The 24,265-nt window shown below is 35.8% G+C and overlaps 2 protein-coding genes across 7 annotated transcripts in view; both read left to right on the top strand.

Annotated features, from left to right (window-relative positions):
* Positions 1 to 5,247, top strand: part of slc12a7b (solute carrier family 12 member 7b) — a 74,345-nt gene extending 69,098 nt beyond the window's left edge. For 5 of the 6 annotated variants that reach the window (XR_014029223.1, XM_081353216.1, XM_081353214.1 and 2 more), the window contains 2 exons: positions 938 to 1,071; positions 2,138 to 5,247. Coding sequence is in view for 4 of the 6 variants with exons in the window: in XM_081353216.1 (XP_081209342.1) it covers positions 938 to 1,071; positions 2,138 to 2,229 (226 nt within the window). In the remaining 2 variants the exon portion in view is untranslated. The remainder of the gene's footprint in view (positions 1 to 937; positions 1,072 to 2,137) is intronic. The other variant, XR_014029224.1, reaches the window with a different exon arrangement.
* A 3,897-nt stretch (positions 5,248 to 9,144) lies between these two features.
* Positions 9,145 to 24,265, top strand: part of gfod1 (glucose-fructose oxidoreductase domain containing 1) — a 26,692-nt gene continuing 11,571 nt past the window's right edge. Inside the window, exon 1 of the mRNA XM_081353143.1 lies at positions 9,145 to 9,858. Coding sequence (XP_081209269.1) covers positions 9,528 to 9,858 — 331 coding nt within the window. The 5' untranslated portion in view covers positions 9,145 to 9,527. The remainder of the gene's footprint in view (positions 9,859 to 24,265) is intronic.

Below are 24,265 nucleotides of genomic sequence, written 5' to 3'. Positions count from 1 at the left end.
AACTTGTGCTTCATCTTCACCTGTTGTGCCTCAATCATCATTTATTTACATTTAATATGTATTTATTAATAAAAAAATATATATATAAATAAAATATTAATAATGAAAATAATAATAATAATGCAAGTAATAATAATAATTATTGTATTTTATATAAAGTAAAACTTTTTATTTATCTATTTATTTATTTAGTGTTTATTGTGGTATATTTACTACAGTTAATGTAGTGGCATCATTATTAATATTTGTATTATTTATATTTTTTATATACAGTAAAAAAATGTTTTATTGTATATTCATTGTGGTCTATTTGCTGCAGTTAATAGTGGCATCATTATTATTCTTTGCTTTATTTATATTATTATTTATTCATCAGTTCATACTGGCACAGGGTGGCGCTGAGGAGCACACGTTTTTTCAGCTGTGTTTGTGATTTCATAATTCATGCTTTATTAAAGGCATGTGCATATGCTGTGCATGTCAAATCTTGATAATGTGCACACTAACCTCAAACGGCCTTTATTAGATTACTAATATATAATATAGATGATGCTTGAATTACAGTGCATATGTATTCATCATGCCATATTCAAGAGCTTTGCCAAGCTTTCATAGCACACATTGGAATTATGATCAGTTTAGCTTCATTATATACAAATATTATGATAACATTGACCAATCAGGATCAAATATCGCTCTATGATAATAGAGAAATTTGCAATTGACTCTAGATGTCACTGTAAACAATGAATATAAAGCTGTGCTTTGCAAATCCTTAGTCAAAATATAATAAATGTAGACTGAACATGAATACATGTTCGCTTTTTTTGTCCCTGTACTTTGATGTTGGCATGAATATGAATCTGCATTAATATGATTGAGTCACACGGTCTGACTTGTGTGTTGTTGTCCCTCGTCACATGACTGTGTGAAACAGGAACCAGTCGAACGTGCGCTGCATGCACACAGCGGTCAAACTGAATGAAGTGGTGGTCAACAAGTCTCAGGGCGCACATCTGGTCCTGCTCAACATGCCTGGACCACCGAAGAACAGGGGCGGCGATGAAAACTGTATCCTCACACAAAACACACATTTAGAAAATCAGATCAAAAGTGAATTAGAAACATTTTTGTTAAAGGTATAGTTCACCCAAAAATAAATATTCTTTCATCATTTACTCACTCGCAAGTTGCTGGTCCCCATTGACTTCTATAGTATGACAAAAAAATGTATATATATATATACTGTATATATACTTGGTTTCCAACATTCTTCCAAATATCTTCTTTTGTGTTCAGCAGAACAAAGAAACTGAACAGTGAGTAAATGATGACAGAATTTTTATTTTTAGGTGAACTATCCCTTTAAATGAAGTATTAATGATGTAATACAATAAAATTAAATGGAAAACTAAAGGAAAATTAGAAATGTTGCATTGAACTGAAGCACTAAAATTATTAACTGGATGACAATGACAAAAGCACATAGCAAAATTATTAAAATATTTAACTCAAATTAAAGTTAATTCTAAATATTAATAAATAGTATAGTATATAAATTATACTAAAACATCACTAATTCAGATTTTTTTTAAATTTCCGTTTATTAATATTATTTCCTTTTATTTCCATGTTTTTATTTTTCAGTTATTTGTTATATTTACTGTGTATATTTAAAATGATAGTTTTAATCAACTAAATGCAGTGATATTTTTAATGCAGTTAGAAATAGAAATAGTTCTATTATAGTTCTTTAAATTCTATGTGATTATGCCAACCACAAATGGCCTAAAACAAATTAGTAACTACATTACTATATTACTGTATCTGGAGAAAGGGTTCTTTATTTTTTATTATTTTATTGCAACTCATATTGATTATTATGTAAGTATTATTGAACATTACAGTTTTATAAAAACAATAAGCCTCTTCAGACTCTACATTAGTCATTAATCTTCATGTGACCCGTTTACCGGGGTAAAATCACTGTAAAGCACGACCTTGAGAAGATTATCACTTCATTTAATTCACTAATACTAAAAAAATCTCTCTTATTACACACAGACGTGTTCCCAGAAGCATTATTAGGAGCATTAGCATGGAAAACATGTGTTTGTCCTTGACCGATGCGTCTCAGACATGGAGTTCATGGAGGTTATGATGGAGGGTCTCAACCGGGTCCTGTTGGTGCGCGGCGGCGGCCGAGAGGTCATCACCATATACTCATAAAGTGGATCGTGGCTCCACCGGCAGGAATTCTGTTTATTATTTTTTTCCAGAGCAAAGCGGGGCGTCATGAACACCTAGTGTTTAACAGCAGCGTCACGTCCAGCTGCGTTTATGAGGAGACACTGATGACCTCCTGAAGAAGAGACTCAACGTCAAGCACATATGGAAGCGGAGACACCATCCATAACGTCACTTTAATTTATGCTCATTGACTGTTTCCTCGTTTTCTTTTCTTTGTTCGTACAATGCTAGTTTTCCGTCTGTTTATTGTGCATCGTTTGCCTGTGGCAGTGGCTCTTTTGGTTTGGTTGTTCAACAGGTCGAGGGCTTTTCCAGATGCGTGCGAATGATCCGACGGCTTTAGTTTTGCGCTTATGTTCGCGTAAAAGTAGGAGCGTTAGCTAACGCCTGTTTAATATCGATTCATTCATAAAGTCCATCTGCACGTCTCCATCGTGAACCTGCATCGCTTTTTTCATTTGCGGACACTAGCTACGATTCACATTGCCGCTTGATACCCAAAATAACATCTATCTTCAGAGAGCCGAGAGTTTTCCCGCGCCGTTCGGCTAATCCATATCCGTGATGGGAAAACACACCGCTTCTGATATCAAGGGAATGTTTGAGTTTTACACATCGCTAATGTTCTCGCAGTCGATAGCGATGCAGAGCGCAGATGCTGAGTGTGTCAGATGACGTTACTGACTTCATAAGGAATGTGCAATAACTTTATTTTTATTTGTATCAAACATCCGAGCGGGACATCCACTGACCAAGGCTTCTGTATTATAAATGTTGAAATGTTGAATGCGAACAGTGTTGAAGGAGAATAGCCATAACGCTTGACCGGCGCTGCTCTTGTTATTGAGCGCTGAGGTTTTGTTTTGGCTCATTTTGGCATGAATCTCTGAGATCAGTTTAATCGGGATGATTTCAGCTGTATTTGCACTTTTTAGTTATTTTTTTTTAATGTGTGATAAAAGCAGAAGGCACAGCTGACCCGTCCAGCACAACCTTTGCTGATGATCAGAACCAGCACTGCAACATCTTTTTCTCTCAGCAATAAAAATGTTTTCTCATAAGCTGGAACTAAATTTAAAAAGCGTCTGTCGTGACGTTCATGAAGCGTGTTAGCATAAAGCGCGTCCAGTTAGCCTCAGCTATAGCAATCTACTGTATTCTCTTCAGCAACAGCCTGACGGTGAAGTGTGTTATTTCTGTGGGAAACTACAGTCTGTTTACTGATATTGGCTCGACCAATGGAGTGAGATTGGGGGCGGGGCTATCTGTTTTTGACCAATAGCAGATGGGAGGAGTATTCGACATTTGCATAAAGACAGTCATTTTTATTTTTTTAATTTTTATTTTTTATTTTTAGAAGTGACACACTTCACCTTTTTGAAGGTTTAAGAATCATCGTGTTTAGACTCGGACAAATCACGGAGCAGTTTTACCAAGATTTACAACATTTTATTTGTCCTGTTCTTTTTGTTCTGATACACTGTGTTCCTACCAGGCGATGCGCCTCATTGGTCCAGAATCACTGCATATTAAACAGCATGTGTGTCCTGATTGGCTGTGATTTTGTTGAACTTGGTTCGGACACGGTGTCACATGATGTAACGTACACTACTGTTCGAAAGTTTGGGGTTGATACTTATTAATACTTTTATTCAGCAAAGATGCATTCAATCAAAAGCGACAGTATAAACATTTTTTTTATGTTTTAATGTCAAAAGATTCTGTTTCAAGTAAATGCTGTTGAAAGTTGAACTTTCCATCCATTAAAGAATCCTGAAAACACAACCGTTTTAAACTGATGACAATCATAAATGTTTCTTGAGCATCAAATCATCATATTAGAGTGATTTGTGAAGGATCATGTGACACTGAAGACTGGAGTAATGATGCTGAAAATTCAGCTTTGATCACAGGAATAAATTGCATGTTAAAATATATTCACATAGAAAACAGCTGTTTTACATTGTAATAATATTTGACTATTTTTACAGTATTTTTTATCAAATAAACACAGCCTTGCTGAGCAGAAGAGACACAAATCTGACCAACCCCGAACTTTGGAGCGCTCGTGTCCTCTTGATCTGATGATTCAGAGTTATATTTTTGTGTGCCAAAAATCTCAGATAAGAAACTACATGAGGTGAAACACTGTGAGCCGATGTGTGTGTGTGTTAGTGTGTGTGTGTTTCCATCATGAGGATCCGCAGCAGTGTGTGTGTCCTGACGGTTTCAGCGGTGCAGTGTTTGTGGCCGGGACATGATTACTGTGTGTTTCTACAGTGTGTGGTGTTCTTGGAGCCGATGGATGGATCGTGTGTGTTATCTGAGGATAGTTTCTGCACCGCTCAGTGTGTTTCCCTGTAGGAGAAATTGTGAATTTTAGGACGGGAATATTGTGTAAAATTGCTTTTCAAATTGTTTATTTTATGTGGTTATTTCTTTTACTCATTCATTCAACATGCCAGAGTTTTACATCTGAGTTCTATGTAAACTGGACATTTTGAGTTTTTTTTTTTTTCCCTATCAAAAGGACCTGGAGGTTATTGAACTGATTCATACAAATGTAGTTACATATTTTCTTTTCTGTCCTTTCAGACACCACACACACACTAATGTTTTCGTGTCATCTGTGATGAGGTAGAAATAACCTCGCTGAGAGATGTGTTGATCAAAGTGTAAAAACCAAAATAAAACAACAGCTGAAGAGCAGAAGATGATGATGATGATGAGGATGATGATGATGATGATGATGATGATGATGATGAGGATGATGATGATGATGATGATGATGATGATGATGATGACTGGTTGAAACGCCCTCTAAACAAAACTGGGAGTTCCTCATGTAGTTTGTTGAATCATAAACAGACCCACTCGGAAACTGTGGATTTACATATAATTTTTAATTTATTGCAATATTTTATATATTCCAAAACTCTGAGATCACTTGTGAAAATAAAGCTGTTTTGCATTCAATAAATTTTTCCATTACAAATGATATTATCAGCATTGCGCTTTGATTGAAAATAGAATTCTATGTATTAAATTCTATATGTATAATTTATATATATATATATAAACATTTTATATATTTTTACATTTATATATATTTATTAATAAAAATAAATACAATATATATAAAATGTTAATATATAAAAAGTATGTCTATAAATTATGTATATAGAATTATATATATGTATATATATATATTTATATAAAATATATATTAATAAATATATTATTTATATAATTTTTAATATACTGTAGTTTACATCACAACATTGTTTAAAACTTTGTTTATTTCCATGTTTACGTTTGATTTTGAAACTCGCAGATTTTCAGTGTGGTCTCAGACTTTAACTCAGAGTTTAACACATTTTACAACATCTTTTTTACATGTTCAAATCCATGTTTTTCTCCAAAATCAGCAGTGAACATGTGAAAGGCTGCATCTTCTGTCCTCTGCCTCAGTGTGTGTGACGGTTTCACTCGCAACAGTGTGTACCAGGGGTCAACAGTGTGTACCAGGGGTCAACAGTGTGTACCAGGGGCCAACAGTGTGTACCACCAAGGGTCGTGCTTGTCTTTTAGTAAGAATCATCTGTCGTTTCAGATCCGCATCTGTTTGAAAGAAGACCACAGGGGTGTGTGTGTGTGAGGGTGAGGGTGTGAGGTGAGTGTTTTCTCCATGAAGCTGATCTCAGGTCAGGTTTGTTGCTCAGTCAGTGCTGTTAGCTGAAGGTTATGGACTGATCTGAGATCTGTGGGACCGTCACACACTCGGGTAGGGCGTTACTCGTGAGTGTGTAGTGAAGGATCTCCCTTTAAGTGAAACTCGTGCCTCTGAGTAATTTAAATAAAAGTGCTACACTTTATGTGATTGATTTCTTGATTGCCAGGAAGAGGAAGTGGATCCAGGAATGATGTAAGACTGGAATGTTGTGTTGTCAGAGATTACAGATGTCATGCACTGACATGCTAAACCCTCTAAAACATGATTTGGTAACACTTCACAATAAGGTTCATAAGTTAATGTATTAACTAACATGAACGTACAATGAGCAATAGGCCTACATCTGTATTTGTTAATGTTAGTTATAAAAAAACAGCTGTTCATTGTTCATGTTAGTTCACAGTGCATTAACTAATGTTAACACGATTTTAATAAAGTATTGGTAAATGTTGAAATTAACAAAGATTAAAAAATGCTGTACAAGTGTAGTTCATTATTGGTTCATGTTAACTAATAAACCTTATTGTAAAGTGTTACCCTATTTTTATATTCTTTTATATTAATATACATTAAGTTTGAGTATGATATCAAATTAATTGAAAGACTAGCCTACATCACAGGATCATTAAAAATGAACTAATAAAGGATAATGCAGAAATAATAGCTTATTTCACCAGTGTTTCAGCACACGTGTCTAAAACTGCAGGTGCACAAACACTCTTTTAAATACAAGCAAAGACTAAATTCAAAAACAACCAAGAAAGTCAGATGGCATCCACCAATCACGTAACACAACATACAAACAGTGATTTAGAAATGTTGCAAAACTAAATTGTGAGCAGTTACAGCTCTTAAAATATAGAGTTTACAAATTATGTATATGGAATATATGAGAATATGAAACGCGTGGTTTGCGTGTATCCAACACCAGGTGGCGCTTTAACACTTTGCCTGATAAACCGACGTGTGTGTGTCTTCAGTGTCAGTGGCTGAACAGTTATTCTCTGCAGTCTGCATTCATTGACCTTTGCTGGTCCGGGGTCAAGAACCATCAGCCGAATCAATATTTGTTCTTCGGCTCGTTTGGTTTTGGGACGCATGAATAAACGATGTTTGTCTTCACTCACACACAAACCATCTTGTTTAATTCTAACAGGATTCATTCCTAATTATGATTCTATTAGAATTCTTAGTTTCACTTTTTTTAAGGTGTCCTTGTTATAGTGTACTGAGTAATTATAAGTACTGAGTAATAATAATTAACTATAGGGTTATGTTATGATTTGGGTGTGGTTTCATGTATTAAGCACAATTTATAGTAATTACTCGAGTAACTACATGTAACGTGTTTAACAAAGACACTATTCTCGAATTATTTTATTGTGATTATTTTCTAAAGGAAATGTCCACCTTACAATTCACACTGCAATTCAGCAATATTCAGAATTATCAGTAGAAATATAAAAAATAATAGTAACACTTTACAATAAGGCTCATAGTTAACATTAGTTAATGTATTTCCTAACATGATCGAGCAATACATTTATTACAGTGTTTATTAATCTGTTCATGTTAGTTGCATTAACTAATGTTAACAAATACAACCTTTGATTTTAATAATGTATTAGTAAATGTTTAAATTAATATTGCTGTAGACGTATTGTTTATTCATGTTAAAACTAAGGTAGTTAACTAATGTTAACTAATGAACCTTATTGTAAAGTGTTACCAACATGATATATAAACCAAGGAGAGTCGCCGTGTTATTATATATCATACCAGAATGATCATATACTGTACCTCTCCCAGATTCCAGTGTGTTTGGGGTGTGTGTTCACACTTCACATGTACGTCATATGATCCACAGCACACAGAGACATGAGTGTCTGATTAAATCATTATCACACACACACTTACTGACGGGAAAGTCTAATACTGCATCATCTAAACTGTTTCCCTCACTTTTTATTCTTTTAATTTAATGCAACAGTTTTCATTTACAATAAAACATTCACCTTATATTTTAGAACTCAAATTCTGTTTGAACTCTTCTGATGAGGTGATCAGAAAGGTCGTAGGTCAAAGTATGGTGTCAATCATCCTCCTCCTCCATTCTGCCATAGGCAAGTTTATGAACATGCAGAAACAATGCGGTTATTGACTCACTGCTACTGTACTTTCCATCTGAATATTGACTCATGCTCAGGCCAGATATGAACACATCATGATGATGATGAGGAGGCTTGAGCTTCCTTTGGAAACACTGATGCCGTGATGATTGCAATGTTTAATGCTTGAGATATTTTATTCTTAAGCAGTGACATATTAAATATCTTAATATGACATACACAATTTAACCCTCCACACTCTTGGGTCTCCCCTTATTGTCGTCTATGCCATTTATTAAATGATTTTTAAACTAACAGTGATTCATTTGTGGTCTTCTCTCACTGGGTTATTGTGTTTCCGTTCACTGCAGTCACTGTCTCCCGCTGTGATCAAACGAGCGGGATGCATAATTACACAGCTAGGCTTTGCTTATGAATATTAAGCATTTAAAGGGATAGTTCACCTAAAAATTTCAATTATGTTATCATTCTCTCACCCTCATGTTGTTCCAGTGCTGTATGAGTTTCTTTCTTCTGTTGAACACAAAAGAAGATATTTTAAAGAATGTTGTTTAATCATCAATGTTAATTTCAATAGCACGGATAAAAATACTATGGAAGTCAATGGCGACCATCAACTGTACCAGCATTCTTCAAAATATCTTCTTTTGTGTTCAACAGAAGAAAGAAACTCATAAAGGTTAAGGGACAACATGAGGGTGCATACAATATGACAACATTTTCATTTTTGGGTGAACTGACCCTTTAAGCATGCTGACGTTGCTTGGTAACCCTTTCAGCGTCCTATTACGCAACATAATTAATATTCATAAACCACGCCTTCATCGCTGTAGGATTCGCCAGCTAACCCAGCGCCCACCTGCGTGCCAGCCAATCAGAACGCCCTCTTTAGCGAACGTCACGCTGCGTAATTCATATTCACGCGCCACGCCTTCGCCATAGTAGGATCGGTGCAGTGTCTCCGGCGGTGAAGGGGTTAACGGGGAGTTAACGCGCCCGCACTGGAGCAGATGATCGCAATATTGATAGCGAGAGGTGCGGAGACGCTACAACGCTGATCCGAGACACATACAAATATTATTTGGATTTCATTCGCATCGCGACGGGATCGTGACGCGTTCGCGTCTTTTTGGATGATACAGAGTGGACGGGACGCGTCGCGCAGAAATCGAAGCGGATACAAATACATCTGTCAATATAATATTATCATCATCGCTTATATTCAGACTAGGGAGCGTTTACAAATGCGCAGACGCGGGTCTCGGTGTGCAGGAGGAGGAGGATAATGATGATTTTGAGGAAGATTAACACATCTCACCTCTTTCATTTGAATGAATAGTTATTGATTACTCTAGTTTACATTAGATTTAATACAGGGAGGAGGAACCCGAAGGCGCAATGGTCATAGTTGATGGATGCACTCTGCTCGGGCTCGAACCTGCACCCGCCGGGTCTCCCGCCTCAGGTGTGTGAGCATCACGCACTCATCCGTCATGTTGCCCGGGGTGGGTGTGTTCGGCACCAGTCTGACGGCCCGGGTCATCATCCCTCTGCTGAAGAACGAGGGCTTCTCGGTGAAGGCGCTGTGGGGTCGCACGCAGGAGGAGGCGGAGGAGCTCGCGCGCGACATGGACGTGCCCTTCTACACTAACCGGATCGATGACGTGCTTTTGCATCCGGATGTGGATCTGGTGTGCATCAACCTTCCTCCACCGCTCACGAGACAGATCGCCGTCAAGACACTGGGTGAGGGACATCAGATGATGGAAGCTTGTTTTGTGTTAAAAAAAATCTGAGTGTATGTCTTACATTTCTGAGAGTTTTTCTCGCAATTCTGGGCTTCAAGCTTAAGTCAGAGTCTTGGAATAACTTGCAATTGCGATTTTAACTTGCAGTTGCGAGATGTAAACTCAAAATTCTGAGAATAATTGCAATTCTGAGAAAAAAATGTATGCATTAATTTAATTTACTTCTGAGAAACATGGCAGAATTGCAAGATGAAAAATCAGAATTCCGAGAAACATGTCAATATTGCGAGTTGAAAAATCAAAATTCCGAGAAACATGTCAAGATTGTGAGATGTACACCCAGAATTCCGAGAAACGTCAAAATTCCGAGAAACATGTGAAGATTGCGAGATGTAAACTCAAAATTCCGAGAAACATGTCAAAATTGTGAGTTGAAAAATCAAAATTCCGAGAAACATGTCAAAATTGCGAGATGTAAACTCAAAATTCCGAGAAACATGTCAAGATTGCGAGATGTAAACTCAAAATTCCGAGAAACGTCAAAATTCCGAGAAACATGTCAAAATTGCGAGTTGAAAAATCTAAATTCCGAGAAACATGTCAAGATTGCGAGAAACATGTCAAGATTGCAAGAAACATGTCAAGATTGCGAGATGTAAACTCAGAATTCCGAGAAACATGTCAAATTGGAAGTTCTGTCAGGACCACTATCGTCAAATACGATTAGCAATTGCATACAGTTTGGATTGCCGATATGTTTCTGTTCTGGGCAAGAACTCCCTGTGCATCCATGCAGCGATAACCCCCCTCAGGGTAAACAGAACAGAACAAACATGACTCACTGTATTGCAGATATCATTAATTCAAGATTTTAAAGTACAACATAATTCGAGAATTGATTCTGATTCAAGGGGAATCAGAATACCAAATCCTGACTGACGAGAGGAGGAGCTGGGGAGGGAGGAGGGTAATTATCTCCTGAGAAACGAGAGGAGCTGGGGAGGGAGGAGGGTAATTATCTCATGAGAAACGAGAGGAGCTGGGGAGGGAGAAGGGTAATTATCTCATGAGAAACGAGAGGAGCTGGGGAGGGAGGAGGGTAATTATCTCATGAGAAACGAGAGGAGCTGGGGAGGGAGGAGGGAGGAGGGTAATTATCTCATGAGAAACGAGAGGAGCTGGGGAGGGAGGAGGGTAATTATCTCCTGAGAAACGAGAGGAGCTGGGGAGGGAGGAGGGTAATTATCTCATGAGAAACGAGAGGAGCTGGGGAGGGAGGAGGGTAATTATCTCATGAGAAACGAGAGGAGCTGGGGAGGGAGGAGGGTAATTATCTCATGAGAAACGAGAGGAGCTGGGGAGGGAGGAGGGTAATTATCTCATGAGAAACATGATAGCTGCTGATAATCCTGAAGGATCTTATATATGTATACATTGATATCGTCGTATTCCTATAGGTAGACATGATCAGCTGAGAGTCACTGATGCGAGCTTGACTAACGTGACCCGCCAGAACTGACGCTACACTTAATATGGAAACTCAGAATTCCGAGAAACGTAAAAGAATTCTGAAAAACGTCAAAATTGCGAGATGTAAACCCAGAATACAGAGAAACGTCAAAATTGCGCCAAACGTCAAAAATTACGAGATGTAAACTCAGAATTCCGGGAAACGTCAAAATTGCTAGATATAAATTCGCAATTGTGTGAAAGAAGTCTGAATTGTGAGATAAAAGTTGCAATAATCTTTTTATTCTGTGGCGGAAACAAGCCTCCCTTTAGATTTCAGATGTTTTGGTGATACTGTAACCTTCACAGCATGTGAAATACCTCTAATGCGCTTCATGTGGATGAGTTGCTCAATGTTCCTCTGATGGTTCTCATGAAGGAGAGCGCGTGTCAGATCATGTTCCTGTCAGCTTAGGTGTGGCTTTAATATGTGACTACTTCAGAAAACAGAAAACTGACTTGCATCACCAACCATTGCATCAGAATTGTGTTTTCGGGTCAGTAAAGCTCCATTGAGAAACAGTGTTTGTGCAGCCGACTGAAGGCCATTTTAAATCCATTTATTTTGATATATCTATACACTCACTGGACGACGACAAGCGACTCAATTGTGTTTTATTCCCCAAAGAAACATCAGAGTTGATGCTCTGGATCTGGGTTTTCAGTGTGAAGTCTCCTGAGCTTTTGAAAGAGCAATAATATCGTCCTCTGAGGAGGAGATCCATGAGTTCACGACTGAGGCCGAGATCTTCCAGAGGTCAGAGCTAGTGCTTTCGTGTCTCCAGAGCATCTCAGGCGTGTGTTTTGCTTCTGGAGTCGGTAGTTGAGTCAGTGGAGACGGGCAGACTGACGTTCGCAGGTGTCCAATAACAGTCAGAAATAACCTGAGGAATTATTCATCTCTGAGGACCATGACCCCAAAATAACCTCGGGAACCGTCAACAGAGTGGATTATTATCCACAGGCTAGCCTTTCCATGTTGAAATCCCTATATTTAGCATTAAATCAGCATTATATTTAGATTACAGTGGCCTGTGTGGTTGCTAGTTGTCTTAAGCAAACGAGTAATGAAAGAAATATTGTTGCTGTTTCCTCTTACCAATAGCAGTGTTGTCATACTCGTCAGGTCACGTGACCTCAGCTGTTCCTCAAGTCAGGTCAGTCACGTTCACATCATGGAAACTTTACTCTCTCTGTGATTTACCATGATAAGAAACTCATAATATGAAGATTGTTTATCTATTACGATCATAAAAATAACATCACAATGCTGATATTGAACATGTTTACCTTGTGCTTTTAAAAGGCTTCTCGTAAACCCGAGCAGACGAGGTGTTTCTGGCCTGTTGTGTTGTAGGATTAGCTAGCACTCAGAGTTTACCCTGGTGAAGTTGTGAAATGTGTAAATAAAGGAGGTAAAGAACATCATGAGTGTTCAGCTCTGAGCAAACACACACTTTAGGGCAAATATTTGAGTTGTGCTTGTGTCGATGTGTTCCAGCTAATCCATTTAAGAAGATGATTGATTTTTCTCCTGTTTATCTCATTAAGATAATGTTAAAGCAAGGACAGAGGATCTACTGACACACACACACACACACACATTAGCTTTGTTCCAAAGCCTAGTGCACTGCCTATCTAGGCAACATGACAGGCACTTTCCAGGTTTCTTCATCTTTCTGGTTTCGTCCAGCTCGTGATGATTAACAGAAGCCGCACAGAACAGTTATTTCTAATTTTGAAAGTATTTTGAAAGCTGAGTTCCTCTTTTGAAGGTGTGTGTGACGGTGTTATGCGTGTGTGTGTGTTTGCGCTGAAGATCGATGGAGTGAGATTGGACGTATAGTGACAGAAATGCTTGTAAAGTCCCTCAATAACAGCTGGAATGAAACACATGTGATGTCACAGCGTTCCTGACGGCATCTGAGCGTTGGAAAGTTCAGGGGAATTCTGGGAAGTTATGGCATTTTTCTGAAGGTGTTTTTTACTAGTCATCTCAGGCCTGCACAATCTGGGGGAAATCTGTGATTGCAATTTAAAATGCAATTATTTTTATGACTTTTATTTAAAAAAAAAAGAATTAAAAAAAGTATTTCTTAAATAATTTTATTTATAGTTAATATTATAATTGCAATATTTCATATTTTGTATAATATTTTTATTTAGTGAAAATAATAATAATAATAATAATTATTATTATTATAATTATTGCAAATAATATTAATAAAATATAATATATCATTTTGCCAAACGTTTTGTGATTATGTATCAACTTGATTATTATTATAGTAGTCAAATGTATATATTCATGGAATTTTGGGCCAAATTGTGCAATAATTATTATTAATTATTAGTATTAATATTATTTTCACGAAATAAAAATATTATACAAAATATGAAATATTGCAGTTATGTTTACTATACATTTTTAAAAAGTATTTAAGAAAAGATGAAATGTAAGTCATCTAGCTGAAGGTTTGTCATGCATTTACAATACAGTGTGTTTTCCTGTATTTTTCATGCATTTCAACTCTAAGTTTGCACTGGATTCAGATTTGTAATTTATAAAAACATTTATTATTATTATCCATTTTTCATGTTGGCATTTTATCAGAGAACTTGTGCACACGTACGTCATGAGTGACAATGACCTCAGTTCGTCCTCCATTTTGGCTGTTGAATAATGTGCAGTGCTGTGCTCAATCAGGTCCTCTTCTCCTCTGCTGGCGCTGAGCATTTCACGAACGGCGGATTATGAAAGCGTGATTTGCCACTCGACTCCAGTGGAATACATTAGCATTTCCAGTGTCTGCGGTCTGTCCTGACGCTCACATGATCCCCTTCAGGCCTTTATTATTGCTTTCTTTATAATCTGATGAAAATGAGGCTGTGAGGGAATGACGTGCAGTTTCTTTAAAATGTTGTAATGTAATGTTGTATATCTTTCTTAGTCTTGTTCTTTCATTCAGAAAAGCATCTTTCCACAAAAATCCCAAAGGTTTGAAAATGAAACATGACATCGGACAACTTCTGAACACATTATGCATGTGACAAACACTCACAGCAACTAACCGCGGCAGCATCATGGCACACATGACTGGTTTATAATATAAAGCATGTGATATATGTTCTTAACTCAAGCCAGTGAGAGTGTAGTAGTCGAGATTGAAGAGGTGTGCTGTGCAAACTGATGGAGCAGATCTACATGAGACCAGTGTGTTCTTCAGTTGATTTGTCCCGCTGATGTGAGTGTGTGTGAGTGTGTGTGTGTTGGTGGTGTCCTTCAGTTGTGATTTGTCTCGTCTGATGTGAGTGTGTGTGTGTGTGTCGGATGTCAGACTGGCTTCGGTCCAGCGGCTCAAACACTCGTGCTTATCTGTGTGAACCGCAGGGAAGGTCTAAGAATAGACTTTCAGCAACACAAGGGATGTCGCAGCAGTGTGTGTGTGTAGAGCCCCGTTACACGATTTCTTTTATTTATTTATTTTTATTCCATTTTATTTTTTCCCAAATTCCATTTTTTCCAGTTCCATTTTTCTAGATTCAATTTTAATGGTTACATTTTAATTTTAACAATCAAAATTCACTGACATTTTTTTTTCTATTTTTCTATTAGAAAAATAGAAAACTTTTATTCTATTTCTATTTCAAATTCTAATTTTTCTAGATTATGTTTTAATGCTTAAAATAAACTTTATAAGCATGTCTTATTAATTAAAATCAAGAAACATTTACAATTTAACAACAATTTATTAAAAGATTAACAGATTAAATTTCAGTGCACTATAAATTTATTTATTTTTCCCAAATTCATTTTTTTCCATTTAAATATTATGTCTAGGTTACATTTTATTTTTACAATTTAAAAACAATTTATTAAAAGTGTAACAGGGCTTTTAATATGTAATCAAATCAAAATGCAACACTTCCGTTATTTATTTTATTTTTTTTGCTGCACAAAAAAAGGTTTACTGTTAAAATTTAAACACGAAAGATAAATTCTGTGATATTCTTTTAAAATAAATTTTTAATAATTCTAGTGAAGTGCATTCAACTGCATATTTCTGTCACAATTTCTCCAAGTTAAACCAAACTCTTATTTTGACATGTTGTGAAGAGCTTTGAAATATCACAGGCCCGTGGGTCTCTCCGGTCAGCGAGGCGTCTGAGGGCCCGGAGACTCCCGTTCCCATGCTTCCGCTGAATACCACGCTTGTTTCGGGAGTCCCCCGGCCCGCCACCTTCAGCCTCTGCTCCGCTATAGACATGCTAATGTGCGCTGGGAGAGAAACGCGCTCTGAGTCCTGTGAAATTCTCTTTGTTGGCTGAGATGAGCTCTTTCAGTCGGCTTTCTCTGAGCATTCCTGAGCATGTGTGTGGACGCAGGAGACTCTCTGTTTATCCGTCTCGTATAGGCATGACTTCACTCACACTAGTGCACTAGAGCATGTGTGCTGCTCATTATGTGCTCACTGCACTTCAGCTCGGGACGCTCAGGAAATTTGCTTATGTTTTTACACTTGACATCTCCATTTGCCTGATACTCGGAAGATGTTTTATAAGGAAACACAATGATAATAACACCTTTTGTTAGTTCAAATGAGTCGTGCAAATGCTGGAGGATAAATGATGCTTTTAAACACTAGCATTTGTATTTCAGGTGTATGATTATCATCAACAGAATAACCCTCTCTGCAAACGTTACTATGCAATCTGAACGTTCTTGATGATGTGCATGTGTCTGTCTCCATGTTTATGTGAGGCATACTAAAACCATTAAACAATTCTGTTACTTTAAATAAAATAAACATTAACTGAAATTTAAAAAATATATTTTTTTTGCCAAGGCCAAATTTTTTATATTTTCACTGTTTAAAAAAATGACTGAAAGTAGTTTATAATGATATAACATTTATATAAAAAAAGGTATACTAAAAAAGAAACTAATAAAAAATAAAAATGCCAAAAAAAATAAAAAATTACAAAGATTTTAAAATTTACAATAAAATTTAATTGAAAACTCTCTTTGTAAATAAATAAATACATTTAAATAAAATAAAATAAGATTAAATAAATTTGTATTTAATCATAAATCCCCCCCCAAAAAAAAAAAAATCTGAAAAACATTTAATTGGTCCCTATTATTGTAAAAATGTTAAGAAATTATTAAACCGTTACATTTTATGCATTCAGTTTTTTAGACATCATTTTTGGTTATTAAAATGTATTTTAACAATTAAAATAGAATTTTAATTAAGATGGAATAAAACAAATAAATACAAATAAAAAAAATAAAATAAAATGCCAAAAACACAACAAAATTACTAAAACTTCAATATAAAAATAAAAATGAATTCAAACTAGTAATAAAAACTGTAATATTGTCTCAGTAATGCTAAAATAACACTATAACACTGTAATCTAGTCAGTGTAAACACACACACACACACACACAATACTGGGTGAAACAGTTGATGTTTAATGTCACTGAAAGCAGGTTAGATGTAGAGAGAAGCCGCATGCGATCTCACTTCCTGTGGTGTGTGACTACTTCCTGTCCCTGCAGCCTGGAGAAGGGTCTGCGTGTGGGTGGACTCTCGTACCTTTTCATCAGTGCTTAAAGTGGTGTGATGTCACAGGAAGTGAGAAACAGGAAGTGCTCAGGGGAAACACTGGTGATGTGAAGAGCAGACTCAGAATGCTGTCATTGTCTTAATAAGGCAAGAAGGTCAAACCACAACGTCTGATAACATCCTTCCCTTCACAGCAGAGCCTTTTATGGAAGATGTGCACAAACGGGAAAATTAATACTAAATATTTTATATTATATATATTTAAATATTTTATTTTTTATTTTGCATTCAAAATATTAAATATTATGCACCACTATCAGTTGTTTTGCATTAGAATAAATGCATATTTTAAATGCATGTTTTAAAATTGAATTGTATTAGTGAGTTCAGTGAAGAACAGATGGCTTATGGTTTGCATTAATATCCCCTGTGTGTTTTTCTCTTTACTCGAGAAGTTTAATCTTTCAGGCTTTAGATTAGATTCACTGTGGGGCTTTTGATTTCATAAATATCCCAGAGTTTTCATGATATATGCTCTTTCTTGCAGCATAATAGCATAATATTACTATTTCTGCAGTGTGTATACTAGGTGCAGTGTATGAATTATGGTATGTAAATGAGGTCATGTGACTACAACATAGAACATTGCTTCAAATACTTTATTTAAATATTAATTTAAACAGTTTGGAAGTGAAAACTAGCTTGATATTTACTAAGCACTGAGTATTTCATTCTGAAATCAGCCAAACGTTTCAATTCTACGCTACTTTGTGTCACATGACCTCATTTACATGCATTTACATATTCCATGTTTTGTTCAGCCTCATCTCAGAAATAAATACCGATGCATGTTGCATTTCTATTCTAATTTAGTGTGAAAGTGTGTATGTTTACCAGTGCACAATATGAGTAGCATGCAGTTCTACATAAAGTCTGTGACTGTGTCCAAACCTTCCAGACATGTCTTAAATACACTGTCTGGTTTTGCACCAAATATAGTGCGGTTGATTTATCCGAAAGCGCTCAGTCACTCCTGAAGTCCAGTGATGAAGGTTTGACTCCTCCAGACGGGTTCAGTGTGTCAGCAGAAGCTGAGAGAGAAAGAGAACAACACAGAAATTGACCTGTCAATCAAATGACAACATACTCAGGCCGCTCGCAGCGACCTTTGACCTCCTCATGCTCTGATAAAGTGTCATTTCGGCTGGTCTATGCAAACATTTGGCTTTGCATGCGAGGAAACAGCCATGATAGTCAAATGCTCTTCTGACAGACGAACTCTATCCAGCAAAACCAGCAAAACTAGAAACACAGCAGCAATAAGAGAGAAATTCAGAATATCCTGGGAATGTTTAAAGGGATAGTTCTCCCAAAAATGAAAATAGCATTATTGTTTAATTCTTCAGTGTTTTGAAGGCTGTTTTTCATGCATTTAACAGGGATTGAAGCTTTCAAGGAAAAGACTCATGCATATTCCTCAAAAGTCACATGATAGAGTGTGTGAGGAACAGAGTCAAATTTAGGTTGTTATCATGGCTGGACTGGCCATTGGGCATACCGGGCATTTGCCCGGTGGGCCGACGTGCTTTTTGGGCCGATATATCTCATAGGCTACTCATACTTTTTTTTTTTTTTTTTTTACGGCCCATAAAATTTGTACATCGGCGGCCCATTCGTTTTGTTTTGTTTTGCTTAATTGGCGGCGCTGGGTTTGTGCCGGTGTAATGTATTCATCAAAGTCAGTGTTAGTTTTTTGTTTTCTGACAGACCAGCCCATGAAACACGTAGATCAGCGGCCCATTGGCTCTTTTCTTGATTGACACTGGGCTGGCCCAATCACAACTTTAAACGAGTGAGCGAGCGTGCAGCAGTGTCAGTGTGTATCTGTCAAAATAGATGGAGAAGAAACGCAAGGAATGTGCAGATAAATAGCGTGAAAAAATAGAAACAGGCCCTTAAAGCAGACACTGTAAACTGTGTCAAAATATATGTTTTCTGACCTTCATCAGTTCCTGTGGCAGATGATGATAGTGACGACGGAGGATCAGGAGAGAGATGAGAGAGTGTAGAGTCCGCGGTAAGCAGAACTTCTTTCAAAACACTTAGGCTATGTCATGAGTGTAGATTATTTCCACATCTGCATAGTAGACGATTACCGCAATTCACTAGAAATTTAATAAGAGGCGTTTGTAAACCATGTTTTCCGCCAAAATAAAAGCTTGATGCAGTTTGCGTCAAAATAAAAGATCATGTGCTTATCTCTTTCAAGTATAGAAATCGGTACAACACTAATTATGAAAGTTTCCTTTATTTTTTAGTGCATTTGTTTTACAAAATATGGCTTTTACTGTCATTAGATTAGTATTATAACTATTATTATGTAGTAGGTGTAATGTAGACACTGTAACTAAAAGAGGTTTGAATTTGTCTTTGTTTAATTTGCACACTGAATATGGGTTGGAGCTTTTAATTTTGAACTCTCAAAGTGCACCAGATTGATGGATTTAACATTAAAATGCACAAAAATTTCTCACGGGGGGGCATACCCCCCTAGAAGAACCGAGGTCACACCACCATAGTTTTAACTAAAATCCTGTAAGAATTACAATTGCTATGCCAGAGCCGCTTATAGCTTGTTTTAGGATTCACCACTGTGTAGTATAGTTCAACTGTATTAATAAATATAAAATTTTGACTTATTTCATCTGTTAACTCTCACTCGTTCCTATACTCACTCATTACATGGCATTAGTGGTTTTAATGAATAGGAGTTGGTATGCATATAATTAAGGGCATGCAAATATGGGTGGTGTTTATGATCATATAGTGGGCCGGTCTGGCCAAAAATGCCCGGGCCGATTTTTTGTCCCAGTCCAGCCCTGGTTGTTATTCACTAAAACACTTAAGATCAACCCTATCTCTCCTGTGCATGTTCATAAGAGTGAATCATTCAGTGAATCAACGAATCATTCTAGTGAGTCGGATCCTCTCCTGGTTAGTCTGGTTCACAGAACCAGTATGAGTGTCCCTGTTCATATATATATATATATATATATATATATATATATATGTAAAAGCATGGAAAATAAAGATTCTTCCGAACGTGAGGTTGATAATGACTGAATTTTCTTTTAAAATTTTCAGGGGAAAAAAAGTTTTTTGAATTAAGTTTTTTTTTCATGTCATCACATTGTTTAGAGCATAAGAAACAAATGGTAAAAAAAAAAACTTTTTCACTTTTTTTAAAATAATATTTTATTCATATGTTATGCTATGTCCTCTGTAGTGGACACCCGGACTCAGTTGTTTAAAAAATAAAATGATATGAAATTATATTTATAGGCAAAAACAATGGGATTTGTTTTTTTTTTAATCACCAATAAATTTTGGGGTTTCATGATTTTTTGATGATTCTCAACTATGTTATGAAAGATATAACGGAATGAATTGATGCACCATTTTACTTTATGCAATATGTGGGTAAAATGGCCATAAATTAATATTCCCATTCAATGCAATGTCTCTATGCACTGTATCTAATTTGCACATTAATGTGTTCTTGGAGCAACATTTAATGAAAAAAGAAGTGTAATAATTGAGTAATAATTAGCAACATTTTAATAATAATATTTAGGAATATTGATGTGTAATTTATTTCCATATTCACTTGTTGTCTCCCAAAATGCCTGATAAACATGATTTGAGTCCAGATGTCTCTACAGTGGACATTATGAAATCAACGCCCTCTTCTGGAACAGAAAGTCATTTTTTGATTTGAAACCCCATAACATTTTCCTGAGATGTTGGTTTATGAAATATAATTTGAAAAGTTGTCCAATTTAAATTATAATTACAATATATTATCATATTTCCATAAGAGTGCTACATTTGATCACTAAATTAATGTCAGACATTTTTGAAGAGCAAGGAGAAGTTATTTTCATGGTGAAACCTCCAAACATTAGGAGTCTCTGAAGAGTCCTGAATGTGCTCTTCACAGGACACCCAGGTCGTGTCATGTGACATGTATGATGTCAGAGAAATTCACAAAAATATAATGTCCACTACAGTGGACAAAAGTGTATTCCTGAGTCCCAGGAGGATACAGCATCTTTTTGCATCTAAATAATTGTAAACATGCATTTCACAAAATGCACCATCACACACGTAGATGCACATTACCTGAGACCGATGAGACGACCTTTCTCTCGTCTCACATAACTGCTCGTTTGACTGACTGGATGTTTTGGGATTTAGAGTCGTGTGTCTCTTTAAATGTGTGAGTGTTGTGTGTGGTTGCCATGGCAGTGTTAGGCGGTTGCTAGGGTGTTCTGTGTGTGTTCAGGCTGTTTAGTAGAAATGATGTCTGGGATTTTTCGCTGTGCAACTGGTAAAAACCTTCAGGAAGTCTGAAGCCTCTAAAAATGTTTGTTATGATTATCATGGTTATTATTGGTCATGGTTATGTTTCATAACAAGCAATAAAATCTGAGAGCGACGGCCTTTAGCAGTGAATATATTAATCAGAGATAACACAGCCTCTTTCCTTTTGCTTAACAACTATTACAGATGTGAGACACTGGAAAGCTGGAGCTGTGATTATTGTTGCTTGATTAGTTTTGATGAGTGAAAGAAGTAGGCTAATGATGATTTTCCATGAATGCGCGTGTGGTGACGTATATCTCAGCAGGATCTGATAATCCAGATATTCATAACTTTGTGTCATCATCATATCAGGAAGAGTGAGATTATATCCGAGTCACTGATCCGTTAAAGGCCTCAGAAACACAACATCCAGCCTTTACTATTCATCAGCAAATTACTGATATATAAAATTATATTTCAACAATTCATTTCTGCACATTATTACAAATTATAGATATAATAATAGATTTATTTTTACATAAATTGTTTATTTGTATATTTATTTGTTGTGTGTATATATATATATATATATATATATATATATATATATATATATATATATATATATATATATATATATGCAATACATTTTATTGAATTACATTTTATTTATTAAACAATACAATCTATGTATTTAATACTTTTATATTTATTTATTTTTATTAATTCATTTTATTTATCTCTGATTATTATTTATTATATATCTATACATGCATTTTATTTATTAATATATAAATATATAATTATTATAAATTATTGTCATATACATATATATTAAAAATATATAAAAAATACATATATACATTTATAATTATACATATACATTATACATATATATAGATAAGTTCTATCACAAATTCACAACTTCATAATAAATAAAAAATATAAATACACACACACACACATATATATATATATAATGCTACAAATTTATGATAGAACTTTATCTATATATATGTATAATGTAGGCTATATGTATATGATATGGCACACCCCTATATATATATATATATATATATATATATATATATATATATATATATATATATATATATATATATATATATATATATATATATATATATATATATATATATATATAAAATGTATGATAGAACTTCATAATAATAAAAAAATATAAATACACATATTATATATATATATATATATATAGGTAGAAAGCAGAACATGATGTATATTGTCAGTGGGTTGAACAGAAAGGTCAGAGGTCACGGAGCGTGTCCTGAAAGAGTCTCTGCTTCCCGCTTTATCAGCTCGAGGCGTTCGGCTCAGAGAAACACAATGACGAGGAATTCCCCGAGACACAATAGAGTTCGGCATTACATCACGACGAGAGATGATGAGCGAGTCGAATAACCTCCGCTGGGACACACACGTCCACACACACACACACACACACACACACACACACACACGCTGAACACGAGCACACGACACACTTTCATCCGGCTGATGTCCTGTAACTGTTGTAACTGATTAATTACAGTCGGACGGCTAATTGTGTCGTGCGTTTGCATGAAAAAGAAATACAAGGATGTTTAGAATAACAATGCATCTGTGTGTGTGTGTGTGTGTGTGTGTGTGTGTGTGTGTGTGTGTGTGTCAGTCAGTGATTTATGAATGCAGTCTGCACAAGGCTGATGTGTTACTGCGGTTAGCATGTCCTGCACTCTGTGTGTGTTTTAATGCGATGAAGGCTGTGGTTTACTGTCCCGTAGACACACACACACACACACACACACACACACACACACACACACACACACACACACACACACAGAAGAGCGTTCGGTCCACAACACACTTCCACTGCAGATCAATGTCTTCAGTTTACATCCAGTGGAGGAGGAGGAGGAGGACAGCAGGAACAACACAGATCACGACTGACTAGGGATTTTACTGGAGTGGTCACTCGGAAAAGACACCATTTCATCGCACTTTCATATATAGGCCTATATATATATTACTATATGAGACTACATATAGATGCATAGATATACAAATTTGGAATCCGCAAATCATCATATTAGAGTGATTTGTGAAGGATCATGTGACACGATGCTTCAGTAATGATGCTGAAAATTCATCTTTGATCACAGGAATAAATAATATTTTAAAAGATAATCGATTAGAAGACTTTGGAAGCTTGTTTCTGCCACAGAATAAAACATTTTAAAAGATTATTATTATTTATTTATTTATTTATTTATTTTTAAAGATAACTGCGACTTTTTATCTCGCAATTCAAGTTATAAAGTCCAATTTTAAGGAAAAAAATAGATTTTTTCCCTCAGAATTAAGATTTTTTATTCTCATAATTCTGACTTTATATGTGTCACATGTTGCATGGGTATCTCTGTGGCAATATTGTATGGGTCAAAATGATCGATTTTTCTTTTATGCCAAAAATCATTAGGATATTAAGTACAGATCATGTTCCATGAAGATATATTGTAAATTGCCTACAGTAAATATATAAAACATGTATTTTTGTGAGTGAATGCAGCACAATCGCCAACACAAATGGACAACTTTAAAGGAGATTTTCTCAATGTTTCGATTTTTTGCCTCAGATTCCAGATTTTCAATAGTTGTATCTCGACCAAATATTGTCCTATCCTAACAAACCACACATCAATGGAAAGCTTATTTATTCAGCTCTCAGATGATGCATAAATCTCAGTTTCAGAAAATGGACCCATGTGTCTGGTGTTGTGGTCCAGGGTCACATATAATCTCCTAATTGCGTGAATTTAAATCAGAATTGTGAGATGTAACCATGCAATTCTGAGAAAAAAGTGAGAATTGTGAGAATAAAAATGAGCAATTACCTTTTTTATTTGTTATTCTGTGGCGTTAACAAGCTTCCATAGAAAC

Source organism: Scardinius erythrophthalmus (assembly GCF_964197995.2).
Source record: "Scardinius erythrophthalmus genome assembly, chromosome: 22".
NCBI classification, from domain to species: domain Eukaryota; kingdom Metazoa; phylum Chordata; class Actinopteri; order Cypriniformes; family Leuciscidae; genus Scardinius; species Scardinius erythrophthalmus.
This window is presented reverse-complemented; position numbering and strand designations above follow the sequence as displayed.